We start from the raw sequence: 13,188 nt of genomic DNA, 5'->3' as shown, positions 1-13,188 counted from the left end.
AAAAGTTTATTTAGCCCCAAATAGGACTAAAACACAAAAGAGAATGGGGTTCACTTCACCCAAATATCTTGTCTCACCATATCAAAAACTAATATTTCTATTCCTCTTAGACCAGTTACTGAAATAAATTAGTTTATGTAGGCTGCTAGTCCAGACAACCAGCCAATCGCATCGCGACAACCGTCCCCTTCGCGCTATGGGATCTAACTACACAACACATCGCACTGTCTGGCAACGTCTCGCCTTCTCGGAATAACGGAATCTGACTGGCTAATACACACCGAGCCCTGAATTCCCTGGTTACCTATTGGGTAAAGCCCACGTCCATCATTATTTATTTATTTATATTTTTCAATTCAAGAGAATTTCAAACGTGATGATTAAATTTATTCAGTGTCACGGGCCCCTGGCAGACGCCATTCCGCGCTGTGTTTCGCATTGTTATGTGCTTTTTGACTACAAATGTGCGGTATCACTACGGGAAAAAACGGACGATGACCATTTACATACATGACAACCAAGACAATAGATCGCCACTTTTAGTTTGGACACATGTAGTTAGGAACATGTGTACTCCTATATTTCTGACATGTAAACAACACAGTCGGCTAAATTGTCGGCATCCATGTTGAAAACAAGGTCGTGTGGGAAAAAATAGGGGTATGTGGGCAATGCAGTGAACTGAACTTTGGAGGCAGTGGTGTAAAGTAACTAAGTACATTTACTCAGGTACAGTTCTGAAGTACAACTTTGAGGTATTGTTTTACTTTACTGGAGTATTTCCAATTTTCAGTACGTTTACTTCTACTCCACTATGCATCTCAGAGGCAAATATTGTACTTTTACTCCACGAGAATTATTTTTATACATTTTAAATATTTGAAAACCTGTGAAACGGGATATTCTGCATAAAGTAGCCTACTTTCTTCTTTTGGTACGTTTAAGTACATTTTGTACAGTGCAGTTAGAAATGTGAGTACTTTTTCCGCCACTGTTTGGAGAGATGCAAAGAGCCGGCAGCAGACAGACGCGCATACCTTACAGAAGAATATCACTATATTTCATAACAAGTGTGCCGGCCCGTGCCGTGCGCCGTAATTAGCCAATAGCTACAGTATTCAGCCTACTCAGTAAAAAAAAGAAGCACACCACCCTGTTTTAAAATGCATGCAATTAAGAGCCAACCAAATAGATATAAAATTAAATAGTTAGCCACCGCTACAAGATAGGATAGGCTATATATAGCTAGTACCAATACAATATAATAATATAAATATCTATACATATAACTATAGATGTATTAAATATAGTATATCATATAATTAAATATTCAAATATTTTTTGACACAGAATCAAATGTTTTATGGTAATGAATCAATGATTCATGGTAATAATAGTTTTTAAGTATTTGCTGATTTTAACATAAACATAGCTTTAAAAAGAGTCATGAATAACAGGGTACCTTGACCAATGACCATCTGGTAGTTAAAATACAAAACACAAATTGCCTGACTTTGAAACTTTTAAAACCCATGTAAAATATAAAAGCAATTCAGTAATTCTAACAAATGCATCTGAATTGCACATCTTTCATGTGTCTCATGCTTTACTGGTCTGGGAAATAAAATAGCTTTCAAGATGTTTTTTGCTTGTTGGTTATTATGTTGTAGTAAATTAAGTGGTAGTGAGGAATTGAACCCAGCTTGCCCAGACTAATTGGCAAGCACACTACAACGACTCTAGTCAAGGACAAAGTGCCTACACATTGCATGGTCATATAGGCTGCATCTTCAGGAAGCGTGGCCCCCATGTTTCACTAAACCAGACAGGTCTAATAATGCCATGGGCTCATGCGTTGTGTCTGAGAAATATTACGAAGTAGCTGCCTTGGAACTTTGCTGTTGTCACTGTATATACTTCCACCTGTCCTGTATCCTGATGACACAGGCAGCCACACAGGATTATTTTTCCTGTTTACATAGCCTACAGTGGTGTAAAACGTACTCAATTTATTTACTTAAGTACAAGTATCAATACCGCAATGTTACATTGTAGAAATACTCTGTTACAAGTAAAAGTCCTGTATTCAACATTTACTTGAGTAAAAGTACAAAAGTATTGGCATCAAAATATACTTAAAGTACCAAAAGTAAAAGTGCTCATTATGTAGAATTTCCAATTTCAGAATGTATTAAAAAAAACTTCTGGAAATAGCAGCTCTACAAGCTCACAATGTGTTGCTTGTAGATCGGCTATTTTCAAATAGCTGAAGTATATAAAGGGCTGAAGTGATTAATGTATGTTTTGTAACAATAAGTAACTAAAGTTGCCTCTGAGATGTAGAGGGGTAGAAGTAAAAGTATTGAAAATTGGAAATACTCAAGTAAAGTACAAATACCTCACAATTGTACTTAAGTACATTACTTGAATACATGTTCTTAGTTTCTTTATACCACTGTTTACATATGACTGCAGGCATGCCCCAGCCCCCCTGCTGCACTGGCACTGTCACTCATGTATGCTCTGTCATGTTTATCATACCTGCAGCTTTTGTACTGTCTCATTGTTTTGATATTTCCCTTTAAACCAAAGTCAAGTGTATGACTGTACTCCTGCTGTTTACATTTCTGTCTAATAAAGTATTCAATCAATCAATAAATCAATAAATCAATCAATCAATCAATCAATCAATCAATCAATCAATCAATCAATCAATATCTGACCTGTTTTTTAATCTATTTGCTTGAATAGCAAATCATTTCACTCACTTTTTTACACCTGTAAACCTGTGATAAAGTTGAGTTGAGTGATAACATAATAACAATGTTAACTATACAGATTATACACAATTGTAGATCTGTGAAAAATAGTTGTCTTAAGCTCCCTGATTGCCTCTCAGCAATCAATAAATGGATGAGTAATAACGTTCTAAAATCAAATGCCGATAACATAGGAACCTTATTAAAAGGAATGAGCTTCAGAATATGTGGCAACCTGACTCCTTTGATCAAACCAGAAGTAAACAGTCTGTGTTATTTTAAACTCTGATTTGTGATTAAATCCCAAATGAACAGTGACCAAAACTGCATTCTTTCGTCTAAGTAATATTGCTAAAGTATGACCATTCCTAACAGCAAGATTCTGAAAAACGAATTAATGCTTTTATCTCAAGTAGTTTGGGCTAGTAATGCACTTTTTACGTGTCATTTTAAAAAGTCAATTAGATTTGATATTGATTTGATTTATTTAATTGCTTTCAGCCATCATACAAGATGAAAATACAATCGAGAATAATAAAACACAGTGAAGTCATTGACTTATTTCCACTATGGTCCCCACTGCAGTGTCCATTGAAAGGTTACAGTTCATTAAAAGTTCTGCTGCTAGATTGCTAACAAAAACAAAAAAGAGAGAACGCACTGGCTTCCTGTGTCTTCCAGAGTTTTACATTTTAAAGTCCTACTTGTTCTCAGGCTCTCAGTAGGTTAGGGCCATCCTACATCACAGACTCCCTGTTGTTTTATGTTCCTTCATGAGCCCTAGCTTTACAGAAGTAGCTCTTTTGAATACTACTTTTGAGTAACACATGTTACTTTTTGCATATGATCACAGTGAAAGGGCCAATGGCATCCTGAGCATATTTCAATATGAATATGCCTTACCAATCAACCCCCCTCCCCCCCACCCCCAAATTCAGCAATGCTCTTGAAAGTTAATTGAGAAAATGTGACTTTGCATTAAAAAAAAAGAAAACAGATACAATTCTTAAGTAAGGCACATAATCAATCAATAAGTATGTTAAATGGAAAATAAAATGCCTTAAAATTGTGAGAAATTGTGCTTTAGAAAGGTTAAAACACATCTATAAGTGTTGTTTAAAGATTTCAAAAGAGCCTGCCTATCTAATCTCTTAAGGCATTCTAGCAAGTCTGTAGCAGAGGATCTAAAATGCTTTTACTTACTACTGTAGTTTTAAACAGTCTTTTTTCTTTTACTTGAGTGAAGTAGTGGAGTTCCTCACTAGATCATTCGGTAACCGGAAGTCCGTAACCCTCGCCCCAATACACGCTCACCCTCATTTTTTGTGTGGCGGACCACTCATCCCATTGCGGGACACTCGCCCTGCTGGTGCGGAACGCTCGCCCCACTTGGTGAGAACAGACTACAGCCCCTATTACAACCCACTGGGTCTAGGGGTGTAGGGATGCAACAAAGGCAAGGTGGTACAAGCCAAAACTTAAGTTTTATTATACAGTGAAGCAGTTTAACATACAATGGGTGCAGACAAGGTATAGTGAAGTGCTACTATAGTGCAAACTGTGAACAGGGCTGAGCAGGAACCAAATCAAATAACTAAATAACAAAACAAAAACAAAGGGCACTTCCTTAACCACTTGGGAACCTCCAACTCTACCTAATACTCTAATTACCTAATACTCAAAATTAGCAATAAAGAAAACCTATCCTTCCTGACTACTCTAGTCTTACCTGAACAAACACAAATACAGAGTACTAGAAACTGCCCTCTACCTGATGTGCTAACAAAGTGAAGAATAAATATATAATAAATACCTACTGCCCTTGATCAAACACAATTAGCACGTTAATAAGTAGCAACCTTTGAGAAATAGGATTATTTCAAAAGACGAGTTTAAGGCACAAGTACAATTCATCTATCATGATTCAGTTCATCTGTCATGATTCAGTTCATCTGTCATATTGACTACTGTTCTTAATGTCCGACTCCTCGGCCACTAATCGCACAGTGGCAGGAAAAAAACTGGTAAAAAAGCGTGTCGTGTGGGTGGAGATGCTCTCTGGCCTGTGGTGTCTCAGGTTGTGTCCTCAGTCCCTCCACACAGACAGAGGGTGAGCAGGAAGATGTAGATCCTTAAGGATGCTCTGTGCTCTCCTCCTACAGTGCTGTGTGTAGATTGTGTCCATGGCAGGGAGATCCGATAGTTAGTAGTTAGGCAAAAAAAACATTACAACGATGGAGGTGCGCGAGAGCCACGAGAGGCACCGTAGAGTGAGCTCAGGCAAGCAAGTTGCCATGCCCATGCCGAACGTGGCTAAGTCCGCTTCAGCCGACTCAGTGCCACTCGAGTTACGTCGTAAATCATCGCAGAGCATCGTTCGAGAATAGTAAATCCCCCCCCCCCTAGTCTTGGTACCCCCGAGACGTCAAACGTGGCCGAGTAGATTCTGGTGGCCAGAAAGACCTGGTGGCTCCAAGGTCACTGGATTTGTGGGTCAGACCGTTCCAAGGTCGCTGGATTTGTGGGTCCAACTCCAACCATTCCGAGGTCGCCGGATTTGGGGCGACCGTTCTTGTATTGTATTATTCAACACAAATTTAGTTGGAAAGAGGCAAATTCTTTAGTCAACCCCCCCAAACCAAAAGCTTAAAAGGCACTCTAGCTTTTTAATTATGGCATATAAGGAGGAGAGTGTGGAAATCTGACATGGGAGATGACCTCTACCATGACTGCACTGAACTCCATTTCCCAGTGGGATAATTTTTATTTTTATAAATTCAGGCTGAAGTGTTATTTAATTTTTTTGTTTACTATGGTTGTCTTAACATCCCTATGTTTTTTACTAGCCTATAGCCTAGTCTAGTGAATGCGACTCACCTTTTATGGCCATGTGACCAGTTCAGCTTTCAAAACATGGGAGTCACCAGTCACGACTAGTGACGTAATATGAGAATCGTTATCAAATGGGGCTCTCCCCAGCCTGCGCATTTAGGTGTTACACCAAAATTGTCAATCTGTAGAATTCTGCGACCCCAGAGGTCACTGTGCAATGGTGTGCTGAGCTGTGCTCATAGTTATAAGACCTGTGCTTCACTGCATACCATCAGTTCTTCTGATGGTGTTTTCACTGAAGTCAGATTAGAAATGGCGATTTAATTTATCTTATATTTGGCAAATGTCACTCTATTGTCTTGGCCACTGATATGGGCAATTTCTGGAGTCACTGAATTCGACATGTCACAGAGTTTGGTGTAACTCGGGGAGACCAGGAGACCTGCGAGCGCCACTAGTTCTGAGCATCAAGGAAAGGCATAATAAATAATTCATTGACAATTCAAACGCCTGTAAATAATGTTCACCACGTTGCAAACGCACAACCGGAGTGACACGGAGATCCGGGATGCTGCCGCGCTGAGACAGCAGAGGAGGCTGAAGCAGACCATCATGTTCAGTCACAAGGACTCGGCGGACCTGCTGCCGTTGGATGGACTGAAGAAGCTCGGGACATCTAAAGAGGGGGTGAGTCCTGTAGCAATGGTTCTCAACCTTTTCAGGCCAAGACCCCCCCCCCTCCCCCCAAATTATCATATTTGAACTGGGGACCCCCCCCCCACACACACCCTGACATAAGCACTTGGAATTGTAGGAGTTGAGGCATTACATTTAGTTTGACTTGGTTCCACAGATAAATATTGAGAAAATAGCAGATCTACAAGCTTGTAGATCGGCTAATTTCACAATTTTGCCTCTTTTTCTATATTATTTGACAATTTGGCCAATGTTTGACCAGTTTTTATAGCTTTCATACAGTAATGGTCTTTTTTTTTTTATTTAAAAAAAAAAATTAATGAAAAGGTCTTAAAAGTCCTTAACTTGTCATCTGGGGACCCCCCCCCAAAATCATGGAGACCCCCCTGGGGGTCCCGACCCACAGGTTGAGAACCACTGTCCTGTAGTACCAATATGGATATCTGTCACATTACAAGGTTTAAATTCATTCAATTTAATTTGTCTAATTGTCTATGAATCTATGACTTTATTATTAAAGACTAGATTCATTGACAATTAGACATTAGATTCATGAATCTAATTTTGTATTATTATTATTAGGCTATTGTTTTTATGTCAGCATCACAAACTGCTTTATCTGTTTAACCCCTGATGGGCTTAAATTGTTTCTATTTAAAAAGTCACAGAGAATTGCAAATTAATCACAATCAGATTGCAATCCCAATTGACCCACTAAGGCCTTGGATCAAGACTATCATATATGTATTTTATCGATTTTGACATTTGCAAATAGTTAAAGTCAGACTCGATAAAATACATCTATGGTAGTCTTGATCCAAGACTACACTAAGGCATCCATGCAATAGTCAGAAGGCCTACTCAGTATAGGTTATGATTTGACAAAGGGAGCATTTACCAGCTTGGAAGATCCTACAACAGTCATTGCTTCTCATGCTTTTCTACTTCTGTTTGCACTCTCAGAATTAAATGAACACTGAGGATTTTACAGTGTCGTTTGGGGTCCAAGATATAATACAAATAGCATCAAATGGGAGTCTGTGCCCTAATGAATCTAATGTAGTATATAAAACTGCAGGGTCTTGAATTTAAAAAGGTTGAGAAACACTGCTCTAGAATAGAGACAAACATAAATGTAAAATTGTCAGACAATGAGTACAAAAAGGAGAGAGAGTACAAAGAGTAAAAATGATTTAATTTTAAAAGCCTGGATACTTCAAGGAACAAAATGAATTGCATTAAGTGCTCATGTGATAAAACACCCAATGGCAATAACATAACAAGGGCAAGATACCTCAGATACTGGATTGGTACATGTATCTGATTTATTTAAATATAATCATACTAATATTGACTTTATTTACTGTAGCAACCACATACCATTCTTCAGAGGCGTTTGCTGGAAGCCAAGCTGTCTCGGGGGAGGTTGAACCTGTGCGGGGTGACACCGAAAACTGGAGAGGTCCTTCTGAATCACAGTCATCTAAGATCTAATGCAGATGACAGCGGAGAGGAGGAAGACTTCATTTATGTGCCCTGCAAGGTAAGACATGTGTGCCCATGGGCTGTGTTACATTTACATTGTATGGTTCAATTGTTTGTCATATTTTTCTTTCTTTCTTCAGAAAGATTATAGAAAGGTTGTATGCTCAAAATGTGTATTTAGACATACAGTGTTGTGCAACTATTACTAAATACTGAACTATTTGCCAAGAACATATAGTACAATAGATTAGACAACAGCAAATGACTTAATTTTTTCAAAATAATTGAACGCTTAAGTAATTATGCTTTTATATGCAAACCAAATTCCTCAGGCAAGTTAAAACCTATTTCGCCAGAAGCCAGACTTATTTTCAACGGAGAAACATGATGTGATCTCAGTTGAAAATCCTTTAATTTCCTAAACATAAATTTGCATAAGCTTTCATTTCATGGCGTCTGGCATGCTAATTCAGACATCCCACACTTGTCTCTTGTTGTCCACAGTACACAATGGTTTTTTTTAAATACACATTACACACATTACACACTCAATATATATCTCTCAAAGCACCTGAACGACTTGGATCTGTGTATTCAGTGCTCAGGTCAGGAGCTGAGGTTGTTGATTGACACCGGCTGTAGATTCAACCTGATGTCCTCACAGACTGTGGAGAGATTAGGGTGAGATAACTAACTAATAACTCTCTCTCTCTCTCTCTCTCTCTCACACACACACACACACACACACACACACACACACACACACACACACACACACACACACACACACACACACACACACACACACACACACACACACACACACACACACACACACACACACTCACACACACACACATTGCCTATTTGCTTATTCTTTGCCTATCCTTTACAATCCATGAAAAAAGTAATATCTGCTGCAAGATAAAGAGAAAAAAATAAAGAAAATAATTTACTCAAAATTGTAATCCTGAATTATTAATTCTTTGAAGATTTATGCAAAATGTGTTAATCCAACAGTATGCATGATGCAGGATTAAAACATAGTTATTGTCAACAAAAGCAAAAGTTTAACATGAAATTCCTCCATTTAGAGATAAAGTTCCATATGCCCCCCCCCCACACACATATTTATATGATCTCTCATCATAAAGTGAGACTGTTTGTTTCTGCAGCCTGAATGAAAGAGTCGATATGAACAAAGAAGAGACGGGCGGCTTTCCTCTCCAGCGTAAGCTCCGAATCACTGGGCACATCCAGGAAGTCAGTCTCACCATCGGGCAAATCAGGACAGAGTGCTCCTTTGCCATTGTGGGTAAGGAGGTTGAATCAAAATAACAGTTATTTAGACAGATCGTGACCCCCAGAATCGGAATTGAATCGTGAGATAGCAGAAGATTCACAGGCCTTAGGAGTCCTCAGCAGAATATCGGAGAAATGTTAGGGGATATTGCACTATTTCACTTTTTTAGAATTCACAAGTCTGATGGCTTGGGGAAAGAAACTCTTGCAGAATCTGTCCGTTCTGCTCCAGATAATGTGGTACCCTTTGCCAGAGGGCAGCAGAGTGAACAGTCCACAATGTGGGTGGGTATAGGGTCAGTCATGATGTCATTGGCCCTAGTCACACAGCGGTTGTGAGCAATGTCCTTGATGGAGGGCAGTGAAGTCCAGATGACCTTCTCCGCTGTCCTCACCACTCTCTGCACAGATTTCCAGTCTGATGCATTGCAGCTTCCAGACCAGACAGAGATGCAGTTGGTCAGGATGCTCTCTATAGTGCCCCAGTAGAATGTATAGTGAGGATGGGAGGGGGGAGTTGGGCTCTTAAAGAAAAGACGTTTCTGTGCTCTCTTTACAAGAGAGCCCGTATTTGAGGACCATGTGTCAGACTGTCCGTGACCTGTACCCCCAGGAACTTGGTGCTACTCACTACCTCCCAGTGGTGGAAAGTAACTAAGTACATTTACTTAAGTACTGTACTTAAGTACAATTTTGAGGTATTTGTGCTTTACTTGAGTATTTCCAATATCCAATACTTGTACTACTCCACTACATCTCGGATCCAAATATTGTACCTTTACTCCACTACATTTATTTGAAAACTTTAGTTACTAGTTACTGTCATGATTTATGACTTTCATCTGCTTGACTCAGCACGCACGTGCATCTACGTAAGCATATTGTTATCCGTGATACAATGACCATCAACTACTTTATCAGAGAAAAAGTAGCTGACGGTCATTGTATCACAGATAACAATATGCTTACGTAGATGCACGTGCGTGCTGAGTCAAGCAGATGAAAGTCATAAATCATGACAGTTACTTTGTAGATTTAGATTATTATTACAAAACATACATTAACCACTTCAGCCCCATATACATTTCGGCCATTTCAAAATAGCCGATCTACTGTACAAGCTCACAATGCGTCGTGATGCGACGCATTGTGAGCTTGTAGATCTGCTATTTTTTTATATCTGCTATTTTTATACATTTGAAAACATGAAATGGGACATTCTACATAATGAGTACTTTTACTTTTGGTACTTTAAGTACATTTTTATGCCAATACTTTTGTACTTTTACTTAAGTACATTTTTAATTCCGGACTTTCACTTGTAACAGAGTACTTCTATATTGCAGCATTGATACTTTTACTTAAATGTGAGTACTTTTTCCACCACTGCTACCGCCACTGCAGTGTCATTGATGAAGAGAGGGGTGTGGCTGTGCTGGTTTCCATCTGAAGTCAACAATGATCTCTTTTGTCTTGTTGACATTCATTCAGGACCAGATTGTGTGTGTTGCACCAGCCCACCAACTGTCTCACTTCCTCCCTGTAGGCGTTCTCGTTGTCGTCCCTGATAAGACCCAGGACGCATCGTGTCGTCCGCGTGTTTCACCATGTGGTTGGTACTGAACCTAGCACAGCAGTCATGGTCATCATCAGGGTGAACAGCAGTGGACTCAGAACACAGCCCTGGGGAGAGCCAGTGCTCACGGAGATGACGTTGGAGTTATTGTTTTCGACCCGCACAGATAGGCTCTATGCACAGCAGCCATACTGGAAAGAAATTGGACCTCTTCTTACTTCCTTCACAGGTTCTACCAATGATACCAATGAAGGCTCTGTTCCATTCTGGTCAAACAGAGTCAGGGTGCTGATGTTGTGCATGTTGGCTCACTGGAAACACTCTGCTACACCAGTGGGTCTCAAAAGGCGGCTTTCCATATACATGGACTTACCTAGCGGTAATTTAGGTTAGGTAACATTTCTAAAATGTAGTTGATTATTTGGGGCTTGTTTCCATATGTTGTTGAAACCAGTGGTTCTTAAACATTTTCATGTCAAGGACCCCCAAATGAATATGTATTTGTCAACATTATATGTATATATTTTTTTTAAATAGCAGATGCACACACTCACAATGCGTCGCATCGCTACGCGTTGTGAGTTTGTAGATCTGCTATTTTCAAATAGCCGTAGATAGTCGCTTCTTTTGGGATTGTTTTCATAGACCTGATTGTTTTTTTCTGCTAAACCTGGCAACAATGAATGTGCGACGATACACGCTAATAATGTTTTTTATATAAGTGATGGCAACGTGTTTAGACACCACACAGGTCTTCCCAACAATAGCGAAGATTAAAGTCAGGGTGAACATGGCCAAATAATAACTTAAGAGCCAAACTAGCTCTGAGGAAGCACTAGCATTTAGGCTAACCCTGTAGCCTGAGGCTAAGTTGGTGTGTTAAAGAAAGGGGCGTTGATTTCCTTCGGGAGGGGAGGGGAGGGTGGGGATTTTGCGAGTGGGGACTTTTGTGCAATGGAAACGCAAGACATTTTGAAGCGGTGCGGTGCGGTTCTGGACTGTACTGGACAGTGTCGTGCTTAAGCTGTGATGGAAAAGCGGCTAAAGAGTGTGGTCCAGGTACCCTCATGGTTCCTTGAGGGGGTTCCAAATGGCCCCATTACGGGTGTGTAACTCTGAGAGTGTACAAATGGAACCAAATGGACCCATAAGGGTCCATTTGGTTCCATTTGTACACTCTCAGAGTTACGGGGGTCCTTGAAATTAAAATGTTTTGAGAACCACTGTGCTACACTAAATGGAGCAGAACCTTCATTGGAATCATTGGTAACACCTGTGAAGGAAGTAAGGAAGAGGCCCAATTTCTTTCCAATGTGGCTGCTGTGCATAGAGCCTATTGAGGTCTGTTTGTTAGGAAGTCCAGCAGCCATTTACACAGGGGAGGGCCAAGGCCCAGGGGGTCCAGTTTGTCAACCAGTTGCTGAGGTGTTCTTCCCCTCTAGATGTGCTCGGCTCCGATGTATGACCGAGGCAATGGCATCCTCTGCCTCCCTATTTCACTATTATGCTGTCATTTCAGGGACCACGTGTCCTTACATAAAACACCTGTTTCATCCAACTCTATACTGATCACAACTCTATACTGTTTTCACAGAAAGCAACAGGCCACTGATGTCCCTGGGCAACCAAATGCTGAAATCACTTAAGGTAATGATTGTCCCTTATCCCATCTCAGTACATGTGGCTGGCTACTATGGCATTCTTTGTCAAGTTAAATTAAAGAAGAGAAAGGGTCTGCAATGAGAAAAGGGACATACTGCTTCTTCATTTTCTATTTCTTTTGCATGCCACAATTTGGATTGTCTATGGTTGTTCTGTAATTATACCAATTAAAGAAGCCCGGTGTCAGTAAGAGGCCCTCAATATTTTCCTTTTTTTAAAGGCAGGTCTCTTTAGTATATTATTTTTAGGTGGTATGAAAGCTGAGAGGAAAACTGTGAAAGAAAGTTATTTATGAACATTTTTAATGGAAACATCTTTCAGCATTCTAGCTTTCATCAAAGCTGGATAAGCAAAAAATCTGTTTAAGTTTCACATTGAGCATTTCAGTTGCTGATACCCACCCAATTCACTCAGGAGTGTGGTACCACCCTTTCCATTGTTTCTTTTTTTTTTACCACAGCAGGGGGCGAACATGTGGCGTAGTTGTTGTATGACGTATCTGGTTGTCATTCTGTTGCAGTGTGTAATTGACACTGAAAAGCAGATGCTGGTGTTAGGAAAGATAACGAGGGAACAAGTCCAGTTTGCCAAGTGATCATTTTAGAGACAGGTAGGTAAACATATTCCTTTCAGGACCTTTTTCTCTGGGGAAGAAATACTTCACTTTCACAAAGTTAGACACAACCAACCACATCAGAGAGCTGCCCAGTGCAACCACAGTCTTTTACTGGGAGCTGCCCAGCATAACCGCAGTCTTGCAGTCTTGCAGTCTTGCTCAAGGGTACCTTGGCAGTATTTTAGGGAATGTAGAGTAGAACTTGTTCATTTTCCATGTTTAGAACCAACATCATTCCAGTCACATGCCTTTTAAGCACA

The 13,188-nt window shown here is 39.9% G+C and overlaps 1 protein-coding gene across 1 annotated transcript; it reads left to right on the top strand.

Moving 5' to 3' along the window:
- Window positions 1–6,110: 6,110 nt before the first annotated feature.
- On the top strand, window positions 6,111–12,907 carry LOC308092160 (nuclear receptor-interacting protein 3-like; the record flags this gene model as incomplete). The annotated part of the gene is made up of 6 exons (XM_080438013.1): window positions 6,111–6,278; window positions 7,657–7,830; window positions 8,371–8,453; window positions 8,948–9,087; window positions 12,245–12,297; window positions 12,833–12,907. The coding sequence occupies 6 exons, from the start codon at window positions 6,111–6,113 to the stop codon at window positions 12,905–12,907; spliced, it is 693 nt and encodes a 230-aa protein (XP_080294139.1).
- Window positions 12,908–13,188: the final 281 nt, after the last annotated feature.

Source organism: Gymnoscopelus braueri (assembly GCF_963280865.1).
Source record: "Gymnoscopelus braueri genome assembly, chromosome: 9".
In the NCBI taxonomy this organism is placed as follows: Eukaryota; Metazoa; Chordata; class Actinopteri; order Myctophiformes; family Myctophidae; genus Gymnoscopelus; species Gymnoscopelus braueri.
This window is presented reverse-complemented; position numbering and strand designations above follow the sequence as displayed.